The sequence below is a fragment of the Hemiscyllium ocellatum genome, chromosome 39 (assembly GCF_020745735.1).
Source record: "Hemiscyllium ocellatum isolate sHemOce1 chromosome 39, sHemOce1.pat.X.cur, whole genome shotgun sequence".
Taxonomy (NCBI): Eukaryota; Metazoa; Chordata; class Chondrichthyes; order Orectolobiformes; family Hemiscylliidae; genus Hemiscyllium; species Hemiscyllium ocellatum.
The window spans coordinates 32,735,047-32,761,024 of NC_083439.1; the positions used below are offsets into that span (position 1 = coordinate 32,735,047).

The 25,978-nt window shown below is 42.0% G+C and overlaps 1 protein-coding gene across 2 annotated transcripts in view; it reads left to right on the top strand.

Annotated features, from left to right (window-relative positions):
• The window catches only part of adamtsl3 (ADAMTS-like 3), a 661,690-nt gene that overhangs the window by 276,650 nt on the left and 359,062 nt on the right, over positions 1-25,978 (top strand). For both annotated transcript variants that reach the window (XM_060852820.1, XM_060852818.1), the window contains exon 5: positions 16,464-16,509. In XM_060852820.1, the coding sequence (XP_060708803.1) occupies positions 16,464-16,509 (46 nt within the window). The remainder of the gene's footprint in view (positions 1-16,463; positions 16,510-25,978) is intronic.

Genomic DNA, 25,978 nt, shown 5'->3' on the forward strand with positions numbered 1-25,978 from the left:
CTGTTTGCTGTTTTTCTGTTATAGATGGGTGATATGTCGGCAGTAATCATACTACTTCCTTATTGACCTCTACTTAACCTGAGGGATAGTAATCATTGTGCGATGTGACAATGTAAACCTACAAAATAATGCAAGGTTGTACTATTGGCTTGTGAAAGGAGATTCTGCAGAAAAGCATCAAGTTGATTGATTATGGCCTGGGAGAATGAATTCCTATAAAAGTTTAAATCTTTACAAAGTGCATACAAAGTAGCTTTAACTGTGCAAATGTTTCTAGTTTATTTGTTTGGATAAGGTCATGAACTGAGACTACTCTGTGGTTTACTCAGAAGGGGAAAGAATGATTGGTTACACCAGACTGCAAATCAGGATGTTTAATCATCAGCCAAGAGAAGGAAAGCCAAAATCTGAGTATGTTGCTAGATCTCACTGAGTTCTACCCATCTGCTCAGCAGGCCGTTGTTTCAGTTTTAGAACAAAAAATATACAAATCCAGATTGTGCAAATGCATGGTATTGGTGTTGGGTTCTGATTTTCTTCATTAGACATCCCAATCTGCCAGATTGTCGCAGTAATTTCCGCTCTTGCTGTCACTGCCACTTGAAACACAAAGGAAAGCAAAGTACCTCATTGACATACACCTGCCTTCCACTCTAACTTCAGCTACCAATGCCCCACATTGACCCTTTCAGCTCACTCGTTGGTCAGTCCTCAAGTCATGATCACTTCTACCTGGCTGCAGATGTATCAGACAACACATTGCATTACGTAAAATGAATCTGGTCACCAAATTCCAGTTGTAAGTTTTTTGTATCCATATTGAAAGATGAGATGAAAATACTTGAGGAAGTGGGGTTGGGGTTGGGGGGGGGGGGGGGGGGGGGGTGGCTGGCATCACGGTGACTCAGTGGTTAGCACTGCTGCCTCACAGCATCAGGGACCCAGGTTCGGGTCCCACCTTGGGCAACTGTCTGTGTGGAGTTTGTACATTCTCCCTGTGTCTGCGGTTTCCTCTGGGTGATCCGGTTTCCTCCCACAATCCAAAGGTATGCAAGTCAGGTGAATTGGCCAGGCTAAATTGCCCGTAGTGATAGGTGCATTGGTCAGGGGTAAAGGTAGGGGAATTGGTCTGGGTGGGTTACTCTTCAGAGGGTTGGTGTAGACTTGTTCGGTGGAAGGGCCTGTTTCCATACTGTAGGAAATCGAATCTAATCTAATCTAGGCTGAAATAGTTACTAGACAAGCGCAAATCAATCTCCCAATAATATTGAAACTAACAGTCAGTGATTACTGTTGAAAAGTATGGCACTGGAAATGCACTGTAGGTCAGGCAGCATCCGAGGAGCAGGACGTTATTGATGATGGGCTTATGCCCAAAATGTTGACTGTCCTGCTCCTTGATTGCTGCTCGACCTGCTGTGCTTTTCTAGTGCCACACTGACTCTGATCTATTACATCTGCAGTCCTCACCTTCTCTTTGTCAGTGATTGCTGTTTGAGTCAGATCCCTGTTGTGCTTTTATGATTTCAGACCTCCGTGCAGGACTTATTTTTATTCACTCATTGGATGTGCCCATTCCTGGCCTTCCCATACTTATTGTTCATCTCTAGTTTCTCTTGAGAAGGTGGTAGTGAGCTGCTTTCTTGATCGCTGCAGCCCATGTGCTGTAGGTAGACTCTCAATGCCATTAGGGAGGGAGTTCCAGGAGTTTACCCAGCAACACTGAAGGAACGGTGATGTACAGATAACTGTGCTGCCTCACAATACCAGGCACCCTGATTTGATTCCAGCCTTGGCTGACAGCCTGTATAGAGTTTACATGTTCTTTCCTTGTCTCCATGGATTTCCTCCAGGCTTTTTCTCCTCATCCTTCTCCTCCTATTCCACTCTCGAACCCCACCATTCCCAATCTTCCCAATAGCTACCTCTCAATAAGCATCACTAAACCATACATTCTTGTCACTATGGCCTTGCTGTTTATGGGACCTCACTGGCTTGCTTTAGTAGTTGTGCTTCCAATATGTATTAATAATTGTTTGATCATGGATTTTCAGGTATTGATTTCTTACTAAGTGTTCATCTACATTGATTGTTGCACTGTAAGTGATAGTAAGCAATGTTCCCTCTAATTTTGTTTTTGCTATTGCTTGAATGTCTGAGGTCTGTGTGTGGCAGAAGCTTCCGGGATCAGGAGTCACTCCTCATGCAATTGATGGGCATGGAACTTCCAAGAGGCTAGTGGTCACACAGTTTAGAGAGAATGTAATGGTCAGGCCATGGAGGAAGAGCTTTCATTGAATCCTGACATTTCACCACTGAGGTCACAGCGGTATCACTGCCTACCTGAAGAGGTCTACCTGCTTAACCTTCAAACCCTACGACAATAGTCATTTTGCTATTGAGAATATTCCAAGAGTGTGAAAGGCAGAATATAATTGAAAGTCTTTATTTCCTTGTTTCTTAATTCAAACGTGGCTTGCTTCAAAGATGAAACAAAAGTACTCTTTACAGCCCTTCCCCTGCTATTGTATATTATAGGAGCGTAGCCAAAAGTCTAATCCTGATAGAATCAACAATGACCAAAAGCTATAGGCCTGTATATGTTATAATCAGTTTTTGGAATTTAATATTTTGCTTGCAATAAACATTGAACAAGATATTTGTACGACTTGACTTGCCAAGTAGTACAATCCAATTGTGAACTCAGCATGACATTGGAACTCAATGGTTCTAAATGGTTCCATCTCTTCCACCTGTCGGTTTTTATGGAATGGAATCTGGGGATTGTGAATTTCCAGCATTTCTTCATTTCACAAAGAAAAAGCATTTGTAACTGTTGTAAATCCCAGAATTCTGGTAGAAAAGGCATGTGTTACAAAAGTATGAGAAAGGAAGAAATCAATCCAGTCCAAAGCCAATGATTTTTTTTTAAACATACTTGAACTTGAAAGTAAGGAAGTAACCTAATAATTAGAGCAGTTATAAATTTTGCCTTCAGTTAACATCAGCTGCAGATAAATACACGCCTGATCCAAATACATGTTCCATTGCTCACATTTTCTATAACCCTTGATCCAAACTGAGCATTTACGTCTGTTAAGTTCGTGCATTTTGTTATGTTCAGAACACAAATGCTGTCAACTTGCTACCAGATGCTCCAGCACAGCAGTTCATCTTCTCAGTTATCCAGTCGGAAGAAAAGAATATTAAAGGTGGTGTGAAAGTGACATACTTAGATCCATTAGCCCCCATGTAACTCTGCATGTATGAATATTTGATCATCATGGGTTCTCTCTTCCTTTTCCAACCTGACTCCCAGTCTATGCTCCACCGTACCAATAAACTGGGCATGATATGTCAGAATAGAATAGAATAGAATTGCAATTAATTGTTGCTTGTTTTTATGAAGATACAATGAGATGTTCATAAGTCGCCACAATTCGGCACCATTTTCGTTACAGAAATTAAAAACGGAAATAATTGAGACAAGGTTAGGACAAAGTTCATCCTTTTGTTCTCTTCATGGCTCCTGGGTTTCTGGATTGTCAATGGGATGCCGCTGCCCATGTTGCCCAAGCAAGGATTCCCGGACTGGACCCACCAAGCTGCCATCACTGAAGCCAACACCCCCAGCCATTGCATTGCTGCCATAATAAGGAGGGACAGAGTGGACCCACCAAGTTGCCGTTGCTGAAGCTGTTGCTCAAACCTTTGCCAGTTCAGTCGCTGCCCGAATCCGCCACATTGTCACCATAACCATGAGGAATGAACCAGAACACCCAGGCTACCACCACTAAAACCACTGACAGGAGGATCAGACCAGACCCACCAACAATGAAGTCTTTAATAAGGTTGGCCATGAGGAATGGACATCCAAATTCACCATAATGCTGCCACTGCAGCAAGTCCTCGCAACTGCCTTCCTCCACCACAGCCACAGGAAAGAAGAAAAACTGGACTTTGAATCAAAAGAGAAATGAAGGAACAAAACTTTAAAAAAAAAGCCAAGAAGAATGTGGCTGGCTCGGTGAGCGGGAGTGTACGGGCACAGAGCCTGAACACTTTCTGCCTTGCCGCGGCTGCCATCAGACTTTTTGCTGAATCGGTCAATTGTAGATTTGTTCTAATTAACTTGTTCAGAGGTGTGATCTTTTACACCTTTGGAACAAGTGGGCCATTAACCTGGGTTGGAATGTGAGTCTTTAAGCTCCAAATGGAGGTAACAGAGACTTTATAAATGCAATCTGATTTATGCCTGTTTATTTTTCTACTCCACCTGTTTAGAGTAGTTATTACATAGTTGGAGCAGGTGGGAGGACTTGAACATGGACCTCCTGGCCCAGAGTTATGAACACCACCATTGCATCACAATAAACTAAAGGTATTAAACATTGTATGAAGTGAGTTTGCTTAAGCATTCAAAGTCACTTTTTATAACTTGGCTTGTTGATTGATTCAGCAAAATGTAACTTAAAGTCTAAATATTGTTTGATAGCATTGTGATCGCATCAATGGCCTAATGATCTGAAGACATGGTTCAAATCACAACAAGGTAGCTGGAATTGTGAGTTAGACTAATTACACAATTCTGGAATTAAACTGCTGTTATGAGTAATAGTAATCCTGAAACTTCTTGATCATTGTGAAACTCATGAGTTTTACAATGGTCCTGACTGTAATAAGGTCAGCCAGGTGGAAGTGAGGACTACAGATCAGAGCTGAAAAATGTGTTGCTGGAAAAGAGCAGCAGGTCAGGCAGCATCCAAGGTGCAGGAGAACCGACGTTTCGGGCATGAGGAAGGTGTGCCAAGCAGGCTAAGATAAAAGGTAGGGAGGAGGGTCTTGGGGGAGGGGCGTTGGGAATTCCATAGATGGAAGGAGGTTAAGGTGAGGGTGATAGGCCGGAGAGAGGGTGGGGGCAGAGAGGTCTGGAATAAGATTGCAGGTCAAGAAGGTGGTGCTGAGTCTGAAGGTTGAGACTGAGTTAAGGTGGGGGGGAGGGGAAATGAGGAAGCTGGAGAAATCTGCATTCATCCCTTGTGGTTGGAGGGTTCCTAGGTGGAAGATGAGCCGCCTCTAGGCGTCATGTTGCCATGGTCTGGCGATGGAAGAGGCTAAGGACCTGCATGTCTTTGGTGGAGTGGGAGGGGGAGTTAGTGTTCAGCCACAGGGCGGTTGGGTCGGTTGGTGCGGATGTCCCAGAGGTGTTTTCTGAAACATTCCGCAAGTAGGTGGCCTATCTCCCTAATGTAGAGGAGGTCACATCGGGTGCAGCGGATGCAGTAAATGATGTGTGTGGAGGTGCATGTGAATTTGTGACAGATATGGAAGGATCCCTTGGGGTCTTGGAGGGAAGTGGGGGGGTGAGGGGCGGGGGGGTGGGGGGGCGGCGGTGAGCGCAAGTTTTGCATTTCTTGCGGTTGCAGGGGAAGGTGCCGGGAGTGGAGGTTGGGTTGGTGAGGGGTATGGACCTGACAAGGGAGTCGCAGAGGGAGTGGTCTTTCTGGAACGCTGATAGGGGAGGGGAGGGAAATGTATCCTTGGTGGTGGGGTCTGTTTGGAGGTGGCGGAAATGACGAAGGATGATACGATGTATGTGGAGGTTGGTGGGATGGTAGGTGAGGACCAGTGAGGTTCTGTCCTGATGGCGATTGGAGGGGCAGGGTTCAAGGGCAGAGGAGCGGGAAGTGTAGGAGATGCAGTGGAGAGCATCGTCCATCATGTCTGAGGGGAATTTGCGGTCTTTGAAGAAGGAGGCCATGTGGGTTGTTCGGTATTGGAATTGGTCCTCCTGAGAGCAGATGCGGCGGAGGCGAAGGAATTGAGAATATGGGATGGCGTTTTTACAGGGGGCGCGGCGGGAGGAGGTGTAATCTAGGTTGCTGTGGGAGTCGGTTGGTTTATAGTAAATGTGTGGGAGTCGACTTGTGGGTAGGCCTGTCCTTGGGACTCGGCCTCTGTAAAGACTGAACACCTGTGTGTGCTGGGATGTGAGCATTTGTTACATCCTGGAGTTCGGGAGCCACAAACCCCTGTGAATTAACTGCACATTTACAATGTACTGTGTTCCTGTGAGTGGGCCTGGTTCTGTATGAATGGGCTAGGACTCTCTGAAAACTGAACACCTGTGGGGTGTGCATTTGCTGTCTTCAGGAATGGACTCTGCCCTCTGTTATGGACTCTGTTTTTAGCAGTGGACTCCATTTCTGACAATGCACTTTGTATACTGGTCTCTACTCCATTCCTGGGAATGGACTCTACATTTTGAAGAGAACTGTTTATGGTAATGGACTGTGTACCAGAAAGGACTGTTAGTTTGTAACTGACACTTGTCTTGTTGCTTGTTGGGTTTATCACCTGCACTGTCTTGAGTTTCCCTGGATCTGGGAGGCTCATAAGTCATCCCAAAAGTTGCCACCTGAGAGCTGCAGGATGGGTAGGTAGTCCTGTGAACCTGATAGCGGGTAGGCCACCCCAATGCCAGTTGTTCTGAGAGCCGAAGGTGGGTAGGCTGTTCTGAGTACTGTCATCCTGAGAAGGGATAATTAGGGCAGGCTATCTTAGAGAGGGCCGGAAGGTGTTTCTGGGCAATCCACAGGCTGGATGGCATTTTGGGGTGGTCGAGAGTCAGATGGTACTTAGGACAGCCCGAGAGCCAGAAGGTGGGTAGGCCATCCTCAGCGCTGTCACCCCGGGCACGTACCAGGTCAGGCTGTCCAAGAGGTGGCCCGAAGGTGAGGAAGGGTAGTTAGGGAAGTTGGAAGGTGGGTAGGCTGCCCTGATCGCTGTTGTCCTCCAGGGATTGGGAAAACAGGGCGAGCTGTCCTAGAGATGGTTGGAATGGGTGTGGGGCAGGCAGAGGGCCAGAGGGGGACTAAAGGTGGGAGGGACAGGTGGCTTGCTAGGTTGCAGGAGGTGGTGGGGGGGTGGGGAGTGCACTTTTTAAATGTAATTGGACCATCTTATATGAATTTGAAACGGTTCTGTGATGATTGGAATTAGGATTTGAGGTTTGTCCTCATTCCCTGAAAACTGGTTGAATGGTAGTTTGGCCCCTGGTTTTGCTGCTCTTCTCCCTTGTAAATTACTGTTTCTCTGTATGCAGCTGTTAATGTTAATTGTTTTGTAAACTGTGTATTGTTTTAATAAAACTTTTAAAAATTTGTATGTCCTTAGTTTAAGGGATTGACTCTGTGCTGGCTGGGCCACAGTCATTGTGTTACTGCTGCAGTTGGTTTTCTGCCTTTTTTGGGGTGGGAGGGAACCTGATTCCTGAACTGGCTGAATTATATCGCCAGTTTGTTAACTGGTCTTCCTTTTTTTTAATTGAGGACTGATTTTTACGTTGACTGTGTAGGACAGTCAATTTGTTACAGGTGTAACTCAGTTCTCATGAGGGAACTGTTTCACTGGCTGGTTACAGCCTGTGTTACTCTTTTCTCTTGTCCTTTGAGAAAAGGACTACATTGATTTTGTGACAGGCCGTAGCCTTTGCACTCTAGTTTCTTTGTTTTACACGTGTTTTCGTTTCTTTGGTGTTTGGACTGAGCCCTTGTGAGAAAATACACTTCCAGATGAGCTGTTCCTGTGGGTAAGCCTGGCCCTTTTTTGATGGACTAGGCCTCTATAAAGACTGAACACCTGTGTGTGTGCTGGGAGGTGAGTATTTGCTGAGTCCTGGTGTTCGGGAATGGACTCTGCCTCCAGGAGTAGACCAAACCTCTGTGAGTTAAGTGTACCTTCACAGTGTACTGTGTCCCTATGAGTGGGCCTGGTTCTTTATGGATAAACCAGGCCTCTATGGAAACTGAACACCTGTGGGTGTGCTTTGGGCTGTGTATTTGCTGCCTTCAGGAATGGATTCTACCTTTGGTTGTGGTCTCTATCTCTGACAATGTGTTCCGCATACTGGAGTGGACTCTGTTTCTCGGAATGGACTCTGCAATTCTGAACAGAACTGTTCATGATCATGGACTATGTACTAGAAATGACTCCGTTTGTTGATAATTGACTCTGTCTTGTTGCTTAGGAGAAAGTGAGGACTGCAGATGCTTGTTGAGTTTATCACCTGCACTGTCTTGTGTGTCCATGGGTCTGGCAGGCCTTACGGTAAGGCTCATAGGTCATACTGAAAGCTGTCACCCAGAGACCCAGAGGGTGGGTAGACCATGCAATGAACTGGAAGGTGCATAGGCCACCCCAATGCCAGTTGCCTTGAGAGCTGGAAAGTGCATAGGCTGTTCTAAGCACTGTCCCCTGAGAAAGGGTAATCAGGATGGGGTGTCCTCGAGGTGGCCGGAAGGTCTGTCAGTGCAATCCACAGGCTGGATGGCGCATTGGGGTGTGTGAGAACCCGACATTACGTAGGGGCAGACCAAGAGTCGGAAGGCCAGTGGACTGTCCTCAGCACTGTCACCTCGGGCAGGCACTGGGGTGGATTGTCCTAGAGGTAGCCGGAAGGTGTGTTAGGGTGAGGTGTCAGGACTGACTGTTTTGGAGTGGCTGGAAGGTGGGAGGGATGAGTGGGTTGCTGGGGGGCATTTGTATTCTATGCAGTCTTTTATCTAATTGGACTGTCTTATATGTATTGTTCATGTTTTGTGATGATGAAAGTGGGATTTGAAGTTTGTCCTCATTTCCCTGAAAACTGGTTGAATGGGAGGGTTTGGGATCTGGCTTTACCACTCCTCTCCCTTGTAAAATTGCTGTTTCTCTGTATGCGGCTGTTAATATTAATTGTTTTGTATTGATTAATAAAATTAAGAAAAAATAAACAGTGTCAGAGGTTCTGTTCACTTCAAGAGCTAGCTCTGAGGGAGGTGGATCAGTGTCCTGGGCTCTCTATTGTAAATAAAAGTGATTTGTTGTTGGGATATTGGTCTCTGTGGCGTTATTTCAAAACCTTTGGGGTAAGAAAATCTGCCATCCTCATCCTGTGTAGTTTTCATGTGATATTAAACCTGTAATAATTCTGTTGACTCTTTAGTGGTACTTTGAAATGATATATCCAGCCACTTGTCTGTGTCTCACCAGAACCTGCTCAAAGAACCTGCAGTTTCAGATGAACAATAAATGGCAGCTTTGTTAGTACCACATTCAATGAAAACTTAGCTCCTTATACTTGACTTGGAGGTGCCAGTGTTGGCCTGGAGTGAGCAAGTTAAAAATCAAACAATACCACGTTTATTTGCGTTTCCAAATCAACTTGCTGGACTATAACCTGGTGTTGTGAGTACCTTATTAATTTGAATCTATTCAAACCTTTTCTTATAAAGCTTGTCTTGTATTGATTGTTTAACTACAGTAGATTCTGAACCGAATCCCAGAGTCATGCTGTTTGAGTTTAGCTGTATTGGTTGAGAATTTGTTGCTTGTTTGGAGAGCAGCGATGACAGCAGATTTGGAGAGGTTGATCTTATAAACTCGCTCACATTTCAACAGTGGAACTGTACACAATGGTAAGCAATTACTGACAAGAAAAATTTAGAAATATGAGCTAACATAGAGCACAATTTAGTGATCTTTCTGCACCTCCAAGTCATTCAAATGATTTATATAATGGAGCTTTATGGAGACTTTGCCCCACTTTTGTTCATACGCTTCAGATTATTCTTCTTAACTCTGCAGATCCACCTGGCAGACATGCTTCATTTGAGATTGAACATAATAGCACAGGAACAGGCCTTTTGGCTCACAATGTTGTGCCAAACCATGGAATTCCTCCAGTGTGGAAACAGGCCATTCTGCCCAGCAAGTCTATGCTGAGCCTACAAAGAGCATCCCACCCAGACACATTCCTCTCCCCGTCCATGTAACCCTGCAGAATGCCAAATTAAACTAATCCCTTCTGTTTGCCTATGGCCCACGTCTCTCCAGTTCTTGCATATTCATGTGCTTATCTAAAAGTCCCTTAAACACCCCTATTGTATCTGCCTCTACCACCACCCTGCAGCGCACTCCAGGAACGTACCACTCTGTTTTTTAAAAAAAAGTTGTCCTTTACATATCTTTTGAACGTTCTCCCTCTCACCTTACACTCATGCCTTCCAGTATTAGACATTACAACTCTAGGAAAAAGATTCTGACTGTCAACTCTGTCTACTCTTCTCGCAACTTCATAAACTTCTTTCAGGTTTCCCACTAGCCTCTGCCACTCCAGAGAAAACAGCTCTAATTTGTCCAGCAAATTTTTATAGTTCATACCCTCTAATCCAGGCAGCCTCCTGGTAAACCTATTCCACACCCTCTCCAAAGCCTTTGCATCCTTTCTCTAATGTGGGAACCAGAATTGAACGCAATACTCTCTAAGGGCGGCCTAACCAAAGTTTTATAAAGCTGCAACATGACTTCCTGACTCTTATACTCAATGCATGAATTAGTTTAATGCATGCCCCAATTTTTATTGTTCCAACATCAACAGATGTTCCTTCAGCTTGCCAGGTCCCACGGTCTGCATTTACCTTCCTAAACCTCAGTCTTTCTGCTGTGTTGATCTTCTTGAAGCCATTCCTTTAAAGCTACCTTCTTGAACAGTTTTAAAATCTCCTTATTTGGCTCATAACTGAATTTACTCGAGCGAGTGTTCTGTGAAGCTCTTTTGTGATATTCAAACTTGCCAAGTGTTGCTGTTGATCCTGGAAAAACAGCATGATCAGGCCATTCAGTGTTGGCATGTTACTAGTTTTCTTAATGATTAATATCAGGACAATAATGTTCCGACAGACATCAAAGGAATCAACAATTAAAAACTGCTCTGACTCTACATCCATACAGGGTGGGATAAACAGTAGTCTCTGGCACAGCAGACACTATCCTTCCTGAGAATGTGTCGTGTCTGTTTGTAGAAATGGTTTGCCCATAAGGATCATGGCTAAGATCTTACAATCAGAAAGTAGTCATCACAGCAATGAAGGCTGGATTTGAATTCTGAAGCTGCAATGGAGTTGTCTGGTAATTTGAAATTTCCAGTAGGCAATTAGCTGACACTGAAGTCCTTTGAAAAATTTTCCAAACCTTAGAGATGAGAGTTCAGAATGGACTTGGTTCAATAGTTACTAACTATTAAGTTGACTTCCCCTCCCTCAATGACCACTGATCCTTCCCCCTTTTGAAACCCAGTGGAGACCTGACACCACCCCCCCAGCCCCAAAACAAACCGCATACCCCATGCCACTAGCAGTCCCCTGTCATACTCCCTCAATCACCAGCTGTCTCCTCCTGCTTCTGATATCCCATGGACCAATTGCCTTGATTTGACCTACCAACTTTCAATCCCCAGACCTACCTAAAGCACTCACCCACTTAGCTGCAAGCTTAGCTGGCACCTACCCTCTTGCTCAACTGGTACCCTACCCCTTCTTAAGTCCACTGAAGGGAGAAGGTAAGGAGAACCTGGTGTCTGTGTGACTGCAAAGTTTGTGACATTTGTCACTTGGTTTTGTAGCTTGCACTGCAACCTCACTAATTTTCTGGCGTAGAGTACAACTCATCATTGTGTCATGCTAAGTTTTCACAATCTCTTGACCTTCATTGAACCACTTTTCATATCTTAGCCAATATAATGCAAGGCACTTACCAGGTCATAGAGTCATAGAGATGTACAGCACTGAAACAGACCCTTTGGTCCAGCCCATGCCAACCAGATATCCCTACCTAATCTAGTGCCACCTGCCAGCATCCGGCACATATCCCACCAAACCCCTCCTATTCCTATACCCACTCAGATGCCTTTTAAATGTTGCAATTGTACCAGCCTCCACCACTTCCTCTGGCAGTTCAATCCATACATGTACCATCCTCTGTGTGAAAAAGTTGCCCCTTAGATCCCTTTTATATCTTTCCCCTCTCACCCTAAACCTATGCCCTCTATTTCTGGACTCCCCTGCCCCAGAGAAAAAGACTTTGTCTGTTTATCCTATCCATGCCCCTCATGATTTTATCAACCTATATAAGGTCACCCCTCAGCCTCTAATGCTCGAGGGAAAGCAGCCCCAGCATGTTTAATCTCTCCCTATAAGCTCAAATCCTCCAACCTTGGCAACATCCTTGTAAATCTTTTCTGAACCCTTTTCAAGTTTCACAACATCTTTCCGATAGGAAGGAGACCAGAACTGCACGCAATATTCCAACAGTGGCCTAACCAATGTCCTGCACAGCTGCAACATGACCTCCCAACTCCTGTACTCTATACTCTGACAAATAAAAGAAAGTATATCAACGCTGCCTTCAATATCCCATCTACCTGCGACTCCACTTTCAAGGAGCTATAAACCTGCACTCCAAGGTCTCTTTGTTCAGCAACACTCCCCAGAATCTTAAAGAATCAAAGCAATCATGCCATTTACTTCATCTTGCACACCAGTTTAGAAAGAGACAAACCTCCCATCAGTACAATGGGCATATCTGACTACACCATGTAGACTGCAGTGTTTCAAGGAGGTAGTTCATCACCATCTACTTGAGGGGAGTGAGGGATGGACAGCAAATGCTGACATTGCCAGTGATAGTCGCAGCTTACGAACATAAAGACAGAACCGTTAAATTTGAAAACTGTGGAAGACAGGGGGAGGTGATGCACACAGCACAAGCCAAAAAGAGAGAAAATTGAAGCTGTAGCTGAGAAAACCAAATGAGAGAGAACTTTATATTTTTGTTTGCTGCAGAATTCATGGAGCTAATCTACTAGGTGACTGTAGAAGGGATCTTGCTAATAAGCCTAAAGCATTTCTTGAAGCTCTGACGGGTCTTAGATGATCAATTTAATCAATGTCAGAATAACTGACGCACAATGGACATATAAACCTACAGGACACTGTGTAGTGTGTGCAGGCACTTTGGACTGGACGTCCTGGAGGCAGATTCACAGAAGCCAGAAGAGGCTTCTGTTACGGAGCAATGGACTCACCAAGCCATTGGCTACTGTCCAGTTTCTCTTGGGCAGGAGACAGACTGCTGGGCTATCGTTACATCTCGGACAGGGAGGTAGTGAGGGGTCAAACTGGATTTTATTCGATATGTGCATACAAGTTTTTAAATACAACAACGCATTTTACAGATCATCCAGCAGCCTCAGTTTCAGCCTGTGAATATACATAATTATTCAGACATGACCCACCTCCAATGGAAGGTGAAATTTTAACATAGGCCCCTGGTCCAGAGTTGGGACACTGCCACTTCACCATAAATCCACTGTTTCTATATGATCTCAGATGAGTTCCTCAATTAATATCCAGTATCTGATTTTGTTAAATGCACAGTTGATACACTTAACATAGATCAGCATGAGACAACATTGATTGCAGGTTTGAGATTTGGTTGACAGATATCTTGTGGTCCAGTCCAATGCAATAAGCTAGATGTGCTTCAGGACAGCTGAACATGTGGGTTACGTTTGGCAGAGAGAAGCGTGAAATGTCTGCTTGTGCCCCACCTGCCCATCCCAGCTGAATCCTCTATCAGACCTGAAACAATTGCAAATTGTGAGAAAGATGAGGCAGTTCAGCGTAACTTTCAAGCAAACTGTCAGCAGCTGTAGGATCATGTAAAGACTGAGCACCAGGAAGTATGAGGCACATGCATCTTTGTTGAACGACAGGCTGCTTAACATACATGTTCCTCCTGGTGAAGTATCACTTTGAAGGCCTGCTAGATGGGATTAGAGGGCAGACATCATAAATAACTTGCTAAATGAAAGCACGGTGTGTGAAACATTAATCAAGCATGTACAATTCATTGCTTTGGGGAATATGTAAAATGAACATAATTTGAATGTAATTTTAACATTGATGTTGAGGCATACATATGTGAAAAACTAGCAGGTTTACTAGGTCATAACTGTGCAGCCCATTCTCGCCTTTCTCCATCAGGAGACCTTGGGACATAGCAGCCACTGTCCCAGATTGAGCATGTCCACTGATCAGGTGTTGCCAGGCTTTAAATGGGGTGGGCTTGACCAAGGGTAATCTCAACAGGAAGCAGAAGTTTGGTCAGGGAAGCAACTTATAAAAACAATTTTCTAATATCAAAGATTAAACTATAAAATGGACATATTATAGATTTAAAATGGTGGGCTAAGCTGGGAGAAAGGTATCCTCTCCAAAACTGTTAAATTGTTTATAAGAGCTAATGCTGCCCACTTTGATGGAATGATGTAAATATTAAATATTTACAGAATATTTGTGTGAATGTGTCTTTAACACTGATTTTGTGAGATGTTATGGTAGAAGATTATGCATGTAAAATTTAAGTTTACACCTTGATGGATCTGTCTTTCACATGGATATGAAAGTGTGATTGTCATTGATATGTGCGCACTGCAAAATTACAGGTTTCCACCAATGTTTACAAGATGACAAGCACCCATGTGGTGGAACTTTCTGCACTTTCTGATGGTAAACCTGAAAACAAAAAAACATTTAATTCTGCAAAATGTGGACATACCTGAACCTGTTCACGGGCACCAGGTTCTGGGTCTGAAGGCCAATGAGTTGACCCTGCCACCTTACTGCCCTGTCACCAACTGAGGCCCCCATAAGATCCAATTAATGATCACTTCAGGTCCCATTCCACCATCACTGGGTTTAGCCCAGTTGCAGGTGGATCTGTGGCCATGTGGTGTGCTCTACAGGTAAACCTCTGCGCCAGGTTGTCACCACTTTAAATTAGATAAAAGAATCAAAAGGCAATGGGGATGAGGAGCTCTCTGCAAGTTAACTCCTCTTCTTGTTGCTGACCCGTGCAATATACACCCTGCAAAGCAGGCGATAGAGGTGTAGCTGTAATGGAGTAGGAATCCAAGATGCCAGACTAATAACCTGGGGGAAATAATCCTACCATTGCAGGTCGTGAAATTAACTTCAATAATAAACACAAAATCTGGAATTACAATAGTAGCCTCATGGCAGTTCTGCAACTCCTGTTGATTGTCGTGAGAAAACTCATCTGTTTCATCAATGTCCTTTTTCGGGAAGTAAATCTGCCATCCTTACCTGGTCTGGCCTTTAAGTGACTCCAGACCCTCAGCAATGTGGTTAACTCATGACTGACTTGACTCTGGGAAATTAGCAAAGGCAACAAATGCTGGCCCAGTCAATAATGTCCACATTCCATGAACAAATTTTTAAAAAATAGTCCCAGCCATAATACTTGCCTGTGATCTGAGTTGCCCTGTCATCTTGGGACTTTAGTGCATGCTCTTTCCTGCAGCAGCTATGTCTCCCCTAGGCATAATTGAAAAAAATGCTGCTGGCTATCTCGGTTAGAAAGAGATCGGTCCCCGAGTCCTTAATTCCAGGGGAAGGCCAGTTGGTGGATTTGGCATTGTCTGATTGGCTTCTGGGTCAGGGGATCTTCCTGAAAAGAGGCAGCAGGAGTCTACCTTTGGTTCTTTAATCAGCAGGTAAGACTCCTGACAACTCAACCAGATTACACACGCTCTATGCAAGAAATTGAGAGGGACAGTTGCTCATTCCAAGAATGAGTATGGTGCCACATTCACCACATTCTTTTAGCGATAGTTCTTCTCGTGGCACCTCCATCAATGAAACAAGCTACTTTCCTCTTTGTTTTATTTAAAGCATATTACTAGATAAGAAACTGCCCCTGTGTTTACGTTGGTTTGCATTTGTGGCTGTAAGTTTGCAGTGCATCATTGTACTTGTGATGTTGGCATTAATGACTGGCTCTACAACACCTAATTTTGTAAAACAGGGAATGTGCTTAGATAATTTTGCATTAAAAACTGCTCGCATAATGAATAATAAGGACAGCAGTTTCTTGTACAATAGACTGTTTGACAGAAATAAACTGATTATTCACTGTAATCTTGGACAGACTTCGATTATTTTCCAAAACAAGTTCATGTTGAAAGGCATAATTGTGATGGGTACACAAGATAAAATGGAAACTAATATATTCTGTTGCATGTCCCTTAATAATGGTTATCTATGCATAAAAGATTTATTGAAAAAACAGTCAGTAGAGACGAGAATTTTATTTGGCCAGTGAACATTTGATCATGATAGTTGTAGGAAATGTTTGAAAAAAATGTTTTATAAGCTTAGCCTTTCAGGATTGACTATGTTTGTTCACGCTCAGTGGGATTTCAGTCAATGACTGGTTTCATTATACATAAACCCTGGCAGGTATTTTCTACTAATGTTTTGACAGGTGAAGCAAAATTTAGCCTGATTCAGAACCAGAGCAAAAGCTGTTGTCAAGAATGATTTCATTTGCTGCACCAGGCTTACGTTCTTGGCTAAAGACCCAAATTTATTAGTAGTGTAGAGCATTAAAAATTATCAGGGATTAGTGGATTTTAACCATGGAGCCTTCCTTTGTTGAGTCATATGCATACGTTTAAACTAGTTTATAATGGAAGCTTTTGTAAAGTGCTTGACATATGTTTGTTTAATGCTTTGAAAGACTGTTTTCTCTATGTCTTTTTTTTATTTCCTGTCTCTCAGGCGCTGTGAAGGGCGGAACATTAGATACAAAACCTGCAGCAATGTGGTAAGTGCTGAATAAAATGCATCTGATTAGTAATTATTATGAATTACCACATTCTTTTTTGTTGTGGATGGGAAAATGCACTCAGTGGCATGTTTGCTTTGATGTGTGTTTCATTTCTGTGATAATAGGAATGAAGCATTTTTCCAATTTCAAACTGATGTATTTGGTGATAATTTGGATGTTTAGGCATGATAAATTTAGAATAATCAAATAATTTGAAAAGCAGTTCCAAAACACTAGATCTTTCCTCTATTTGCTGGTTCATATCTGGCATTTACAGCAAGCAACAGCACATTTTAAGTTGATTGTGTTCAAATGAATAAAAGTAATACCATATGCTCTCTTTTATTTCTAGCTCGGTTTTGTTTTTATTGTGTAACGTGTATTCATGGCAAGTAGACAGACAACCTGCTTCAATCACAGATAGGGGCACAAATGTTTATACCTATTAAATTTTAAGGGATGTTTTCAGATCTTCCAGACAGCCAGGGCAGATTCCTGAACAAATTGAGCAAGCTTTAACTGCCTGGTGTAACAGATGTGGCATATAGGAGGATGTTCTGCTATCTTACGTAGTCGGAAAGACTGATGAATAAATGCTAGAAATGACTGGAGAAAGGAAGAAATTAATACATAACATCAGAGAGAAAAGATGCAAGACTTTGCCCGCATCATTAGAGTGGGCAGGCACAATTATTGGAGGGAAGATCAATGGAAAATGTCAGAGGGAAAATGAATGACAGATAACATGGGCTGGATCTATTTGACCTGTGTGGAATGTGTAAGGGCAGTACAGGAGAGCCAGAGGTGGAGACCATGACAATCAACAATCTGAAAGAAGAAAATATCACTTGGCAAATGTAACACCATGGAAGAGGGCTGATAAACGAACCATAAATTTAGAAGTACTCTGAATCTGCAATGGGTGTCCAAATTTAAGAAATGACTTAAAATGTTAGAGGATGAAGGTAAGATGGCATAACTGTAAGGTGATATTAGTTAGGAATACCTAGCCTGTAAGTTATAGGGAAATAATTTGATTGGGGAAAGGAAAGAATTGACTTTGAGAAAATGTTAGTGAGATAGCAGTTTCCACTTGTGCCTTTGTTGTCTCTGTACTGTGGCGAAATAAAATTTTCTTGTTTTAATCTTATCTAACTGACCACCAGACCTGAAGCCTGCTTTAGCTTGTTACAGTTGGTACATGGAAAACCATGATACTGTTTGCATCATTTACGAATGAACTGTATATAGTGTAAACTCTGCAAATTTTAAAGGATGTAGGGAGTCACAGGTTGCAAATGGATTGGCTCTGTGTACTGAACTTGTCAATGGTACTGTGAATGCTGACAAGAAAGCAATCCACTCCTTCAATGTGCAACTTTTGTGAATGGAACTACATGCACGATGCCACTTTCCTGGGTGGGATTACTGCAGTACTTATTTCATACAGCAGTCTCCAGTTTCAGCATGTTTTGATTCAGAAACCCAATTCTCTGGGTGACCTCTGGGAGTGATCACCATTGTATCCTGCAGCTGTGATGACATTTATGTGGTTTCTCAGGATATCAACTTATCACCACTATAACAAAGCCCATATAACTTGCACTCAGAACAGTAATTCAGCACATTATTGATGCTCTGAAGAAATACTTTGGTAAATCAATATGTAATTAAAATCAAGTGTTTTTGTCAGATTATTCATAGAATTCTTTCTTGCTGAGCAGAAGGGTGTTAGTTTAGTAATAATGCAGAACTTCAGTTGTCCTAATATTGGGTTAAACAGTGAAAAGGAGTTCCTGAAGTATGTACAGGAGAATGTTATTAATCAGTGCGCTACTAGCCACATAAGGAGATAACCAGCAGGATTTAGTTCTGGGAACAAAATAGGACAGAAGACATTTTTTCAGCAAGAGAGTTTGGGGAGAGCTTTCAATATGATTTAGTTTTAAAGAGGTCATGGAAAAACTTGATGAACAATTTAAAGGTGAATTTACATGACGAGTGGAGGTTTAATTTTAGTGAATTGAAGAGGGATCTCGTCCATATGGAATAGAAATAAAGATTATCAATACATTGGTAGCATTTTCAATATAAAGGTGGATAATGTTGTAGTAAATGAGGTAATTTAAACGTAGGATTGGTTGAACATTGAACATTACTATATTTAACAAATGACCTAGGTGCAGAAATAGGCAATTTGGCCCCTCAAGCTTTTTCTATTATTCAACAGAATCTTGGTTTTTTTTTTGTTTCAAATTCCATTCATCCATCTCCTCCCAATAGCCTTTGGATCCCCTGCATAACAAATATCAATTTACTTCTGTCTTAAAAATATTGATCAGAATGTTGCCGAATGTGGAATGTTTAAAGAAAGGCTAGATAGGTTGGGACTTTTTTTTACCGGAGCGTAGGAGGTTGAGAGGTGACCGTATAAAATAATGAGGGATATAGTTTGAGTTAATGGTAGTTGTCTTTTCCCTGGGATTTCAAGACTCGGGGCTACATTTTTAAGGTGAGAGGAGAAAGCTTTGAAAGAGACGTGAGGGGCAAAATATTTACACAGTGGATGGTTCGTGTATGCAATGAACTTCTTGAGAAAGTGATGCCTGTGGGTACAATTAAAACATTTAAAAGACATTTGGATAAGTACGTGAATAGCAAAGGTTTGGAGGGATATGGGCCAGGAGCAGGCAGGCGAGACTGGTTTAATTTGGGATTATGTTCAGCAAGGACTGGTGGACCAAAGGGTGTGTGGCCTCGCCTCCACCACCTGCAAAAATTTCAAATATCCCACCTTCACCGTGTTCTGTAGCAGGAAGGTCCAATTGGTCAATGCATTAAGTTTGAGGTTGAGAGGTCATGTTGCTGTACAGGTCATTGGTTAGGCCACTTATGGAAAATTGTGTTTAAGCCTGGTTTCCCTGCTATAGGAAGGATGTTGTGAAACTTGAAAGGGTTCAGAAAAAATTTACAAGGATGTTGCCGGGTTTGAAGTGTTTGAGCTATAGGGAGAGGCTGAATAGGCTGGGGCTGTTTTCATCTAGAGCATCAGAGGCTCTTACAGAGGTTAATAAAATCATTGAGAAGCATGGATAGGATGAATCCCCAGTGTAGGGGAGTCCAAAACTAGGGGGGATACATTTAAGGTGAGAAGGGAAGGATATAAAAGCGACCTAAGGGGTAACTTTTTCATGCAGAGGGTGGCGCATGTATGGAATGAGCTGCCAGAGGAAGTGGTGACGGCTGGTACAATTACAGCATTTAAAAGGCATCTGGAAGGGTTCATGAATACGAAGTGTTCAGAGGGATATGGACCAAGTGCCAGCAAATGGGACTAGATTAATTTAGGATATCTGGTCGGCATGGACGAGTTAGACTGATTGTTTTTGTGCTGTACATTTACATGACACTATGACTGTATCTCTGTTCCAAGCGGGTGGTCCCTAATTTTAAAACCGTATACATCTATACCTAGTTTTGGACTCACCCATTTCCACATTGAACTTGTCAGTACCATTCAGGATCTTAAACTTCAATCAAATCACTGTTCACGGTGAACAGTGAAAGCAGGTCCAGTAATTCCAACCTGTCCTCCTAAGCCAAGTTACTCCTTTCAGGTATCAATCTGATAACTCTCCTCTGAACCATCTCTTCACATCTTTACATCCACAATGAAATAAGGAGACCAAAATTTTCAAGTTAAAAATCCCACAACACCAGGTTATAGCCCATAGGTTTAACTGGAAGCACTAGATTCCAATTAAACCTACTGGACTATAACCTGGTGTTGAGATTTTTAGCTTTGTACACCCCAGTCCGACACCGGTGTCTCCAAATCATGACCAAAATTCCACACAGTATTTGAGATGCAGTCTCCCTAATGATTTATATAATGGAAGCATAAAATGTCTGGTCTTATGTTTAATTCCTCTAGTACTAGAAGATAACATTCCATTAGCTTGCTTAACCACTTGCAGTACATTCATCTATGACTCACCTAGTAGAATGCCTAAATCACTCTGCATCTTGGAATTCTGCAGTCATTCTCCATTTATGTAATAATCTGCATATAATCTGCATTTGTAAAAAAAAATTCTTTCTGCCAAAGTGAACGATTTCAGTTTTCTCCAAGCTATCCAACATCTAGACTTTTGGCTACTCACTCCACCTATCTATCTCAGTCTGCAATCTCCTTAAATCATCATCATGGCATACTTTTCTACCTGTTTTTGTATTACCCGCATATTTAGCAATTGGTAGTCAACAAAACTAGCAGGGATGTGCTGTGGTTGCTGGGGTGAGTGTGAGTTGAAATTGTCATAATTTTCCAATACTTTATAAATATAGAGGTATTATCAGATGTTATATATGAGAAGATAACTGTTTAAGTAGAGTCCATGTCTACACTTTTGGTGTAGGCTTTATTTCTGTTAAGCACACTCCATAAAATGTATACCCTGCTGATTAATAGCTCCCCATATTTGTACAATCAATTCTTATCCAGTTAATTCTTAATTAATATGTTCATCATCCTTTTCATTGTTCCATTAAGTTTCAGGCGTCCCTTTCGACTTTATTAAATGATAACGCTAGAACTCTGGAGAATTTGGAAATATTGCACCCACCTTCAAAAACATACAAGGATCAGCCTAGTGATAGGAAGGCTCACTGATGGGAAAGGTCTAAGAAATGATGAGGCATAAGCAGCCACCTCCTGTGTTATAAACAATCTATGATTCTCTGATAATTCCTTGAAAACTACAGAACAAATTGATGCTATTTTAAAAAGCATGCAGAGTTCTCAGGTTTATAAATTTGAGAGGTGGAGAGTACAAAAGCAAGAACAAAGTGGCAAACCTTAATTTACAAGAAACTGAAGATACCTTTCAATTCTAGATACCACACTTTAAGACCAGTGTTACATGGAGCATGATTCATGAGCTATGCAATGCAGATATAAGTATCATGACTCAGATGGAAGGAGTGTGCTGGTAACCAAGCCCTACGAGCCCATGTGATGAGCCAGAACTATGTATCCAGTTGTATCACCAGGATGTTACCGAGTATAAAAAAAGAGATTCCCACCACGTTGCAGCAATAAACATACAATTCTATTTTCGAACAAGTGGTGAATCAGTTCTTAACTACTATTATGCATAGTTAAACTATCAGCCTTTCAACTCCAATATACACATATTCATTCACAGACAGAGCAAGGTGGAAATAGAATTCCACAGAAATATTACATATGTTAGAAAAATAACAGGCAAAAAAAAGTCCAGACCATAAAGGTGACATGAAATGGCTTTCTCACAGTTCTTTCAGTTTCTGTTAGTGAGATCAGATTACCGTTGGATGCAGGACCACAGAGAATCCTCAATTTGGTCAGTTGTTTAACTCGACTTGGGTCTTTAGTGAGCTGTTCAGAATTGTTGAATTTCACTCTGAAAGAGCGAGCCAGAATGGGAGAGAAAGACCAAGCACTGCTTCCATGCAAACCTCTCCACAGCTCCTAAGGGTTTTTCGTTTCCAGAAAAGAGAGATAGAGAGAAACTTGTCTTTGTTGCTGTTATTTTGGAGGTCGCTTTTTGATAACTCCACTTCCAAGTCTGTGGCACCACAGAAAACTAATAGTCAAAAACTGTTGCTAGGTGACCTTCAGTTCAAAGCTCCTTCCACCAATTTGCCCAAAAAAAGAAACAAATCTTTCTCTCAAAACAGCTTTATTTTTCCAAAAGCTGTTTGACCTTCTGTTTTAAAAAAAGCAGAACATAGTTTTACTTTTGACCTTTGATTTACAAAAATGTCACGTGGTAAACTGTCTGCACCTCATGCGTTGCTCGAAACTTTGATATTTCCAGCTTTCATTCCAAAACAGTGTGGTGCTAACCCGTTGCACTCAGCTAAACCAGTCGATGCTAGAGTTTATGCTCTGCTTGACCCTCTTCTCATCTCTGTCGATCTCAATCTGTTAAGCATTGCTGCCTCACAACATCAGGGACCCAGTTTTGATTCAAGCCTCGGGTGATTGTCTGTGTGGAGTTTGCACATTCTACCTGTGTTTGCGTGGGTTTCCTCCCATAGTCCAAAGATGTGCAGGTTAGGTGAATTGACTGCTAAATTGCCCATAGTGTCCAGGGATGTGTAGATTAGGTGCATTAGTCAGGAGAAATGTAGAGTAATAGGATAGGGGAATGGGTCAGGGTGGTTCCTCTTTGGAGGGCGTGTAGACTGGATGGGCCAAATGGTCTGTTTCCACACTGTAGGGGTTCTGTCTTTTTAAATCTATGATCATAACCTTCTGCTTCATATTTGCACCTTTGACAGTAGCTTGACTAATTGCTTCAGTTGCTCCCTGTCAGAGTGGATTATCTATTCTCGACACTCTTTGGGTGAAAAGTTTTCTTCTGAATCCTCTGTTGAATCCATCCACTTGTTCCTTGCCTTTACATTCACCGATTTTGTGGGGCACCTCATCAAAGATCTTTTGAAAAATCCAGATTAACTACCGTCTTTGCACCTTTAACTTTGCATCATCATCACTTTGCTACCTTATCAAAAACATGTGAAGCCTCCGAAAAAGTGCAAAAGAATTTTACCGAAGCTGTACAATGGGTGAGGGACTTCAATCAAGTCGGACTATTAGAGAGGGATAATTCTTATATATTTCCTGTAAAGTGAATGTTCTCTCATCATTCAAAACATTTGGCTACAAGAAATGGATAAATGCTACTTAAGGTCTTTTAACATGGAATAAAATAATCTATTGATTTGTAATTTGAGCTTTGACATAAGAGAATGTTTATTCAATTCACTAACCAAAGGTGAGAATATCAAATGATAATTCACAATAGTATTCTAGGAAAAAAGGTTCATGGTTTTTATCATCTTGTTTTTGTAAATATTTATTTTTACAGTAATACATTGCAATCATACATCTCCATATTCAACAGCCACAGTTTCATATGTTTATTTAAGCATCACAGATGAATAAGTTCTAAACAATTAAACACAATTATGATGCAAGATTCCCCTTTCTTTACATAAAAATAATGTTCAAACAAAATTTCAAATAAATTAAATGAAATATCTCCATTTTTGGTGCAATAAATTAAGTTGTGATGTCCCCCAGTTCCATGATGTTTATTTCACAAAAAGGAATATATAAAATCAGACACTTGTATCATTCCATTTGATTTTAGAAATTTCTGCATCGTTCAGAATTTGATTCAAGCTAATGAGGTCAATCCATAACTTTTTCTTAGTCACTTATTATTCTGTGTATTTTATCCAACATCACTGTTGTCAGTTCCTCAGGACCTGCATCACAAAACACATGAGCATTTGCAATACAGTGAATCAATTTACTTCTGTCAGTTACTCAGAGCTCTAGATTTTGTCATTAATTCTGACTGATCATGAACTAATCAACAATTTGGTAAGTCCTGTCATATCATCATAAGATATTACCTTACCAGTTATTTTCTAATTGTTATAGCCCAATCTTTTCTGAGACACTTTCTGAATTAAATTCTGTCTCCACTGGTCTCATACATTGTCCCAGTGCTTTCCAAATTTTTCTAAGACGTCGGCCTTTGAAAGCATGGTTTTCTGCATATCAAACTTTCTGCAAAAATTGTATTATTTGTCATACCTTCTAGAACAGGAGGACTAACATACACAATGCCACACTGCACAGAAGGCAGTTTGGGACTTGTCCCAAACAATAGATTAGGATTATATAGAGTCCAGCCCATCCGTGCCAAGCAGAATACCCAACCCAATCTAGTCCCACCCGCCCCATATCCTCCAAATCCTTTCTATTCATATGCCTATCCCAATGCCTTTTAAATGTTACAATTGTACCAGCCTTCACCACTTGCTCTGGCAGCTTATGTACCACGCTCTGCGTGAAAAATTGCCGCTTAGGTCTCTTTTATATCTTTCCCCTCTCACCCTGAACCTATGCCCTCTAGTTCTGGACTCCCCCACCCCAGAGAAAAAGACTTTGTCTATTTATCCTATCCATAACCCTCATGATTTTGTAAACCTATATAAGGTCAACCCTCAGCCTCCGACATTCCAGGAAAAACAACTCTAACCTGTTTAGCCTCTCCTTATGGCTCCAACCCTGGCAACATCCTTGTAAATCTTTTCTGAGCCCTTTCAAGTTTCACAACATCTTTCTGATAGGAAGGAGACCAGAATAGCACGCAATATTCCAACAGTGGCCTAACCAATGTCCTGTACTGTTGCAACATGACTTCCCATCTCCTGTTCTCAAGACTCTGACCAATAAAGGAAAGCATACCAAACACCGCCTTCACTATCCTATCTACCTGTGACTCCACTTTCAAGGAGCTATGACCCTGCATTCCAAGGTCTCTTTGTTCAGCAACACTCCCGAGGACCTTACCAATATTTTATACTTTTATGCAGCATCTTATCAGCTACTACGTGACTTCTTTCATAGTTTCTGTCACTGAAGAGTTTTACCTGCAGCGTTTTTTTCCGTTGATGTTCACATTTTCACTCATTTCTAAAGTTTTCACTGGAAAGCTCTCCTGCCTTATCAATCAGAAACTGTGCTGGTGTCCCCATCTGTTGCCTATCCCTTTCTCCATATTTTATAATAAGCCTTTTGTCCTTAAATGTTATCTGGTCACCATGTCAATAAAATGTAAAATGCTAACATTTTTGTCGTCTTTTTAAAATCACAGATCAGTGAAAACCTTCCAATAGGATGCACTAGTGTCCTCTAATACTACTTACAGATTTCACATTTTTCATTAACCCTCTCTGTTACAGTCTCATGCTCCTCATCAAGCATATATGCATCTTATCCTGAATCCCTTTAACAAGTAGAATGAGCAAATTGCCAGTGTAACATTGTGGCTCAATGGTAGTCTCCCAACTCTTGGTCTAGAATGGGTTTGGGTTAATGTTCCACCTTCTGTGAAGATGCACCATAACATGTCTGAGTAAATTATTTCAAAACTTATTTTTTGTCATTTAAATTTGGTAATTTGATTTTTTTAATGTTTGAAAATGTTTCTTTGCATCCAGCTTTCACCACGCCCCTGCCCCCACCCCACCCCCCCCCCCCCACCCCCACACGCACACACACAGACCTGCGTTAAATTGGGGTTGCATAGTGGCTCCATGGTTAGCACTACTGCCTCTCAACACCAGAGATCTGGGTTCAATTCCACCCCTGGGCGACTGTTTGTGTGGAGTTTACACATTCTCCCCATGTTTGCATGGGTTTTCCCCCACAATCCAAAGATGTGCAGTTTAGGTGAATTGGCCATGCTAAATTGCTCATAATGTTCAGGGATGTGTGGGTTAGGTGCATTAGGCAAGGGTAAATGTAGAGTAATGGAGTAGGAGAATGGGTCTGGGTTGGTTACTCTTCAGCGGGTCGGTGTGGACTCCTTGGGCCGAATGGCCTGTTTCCATGCTCTAT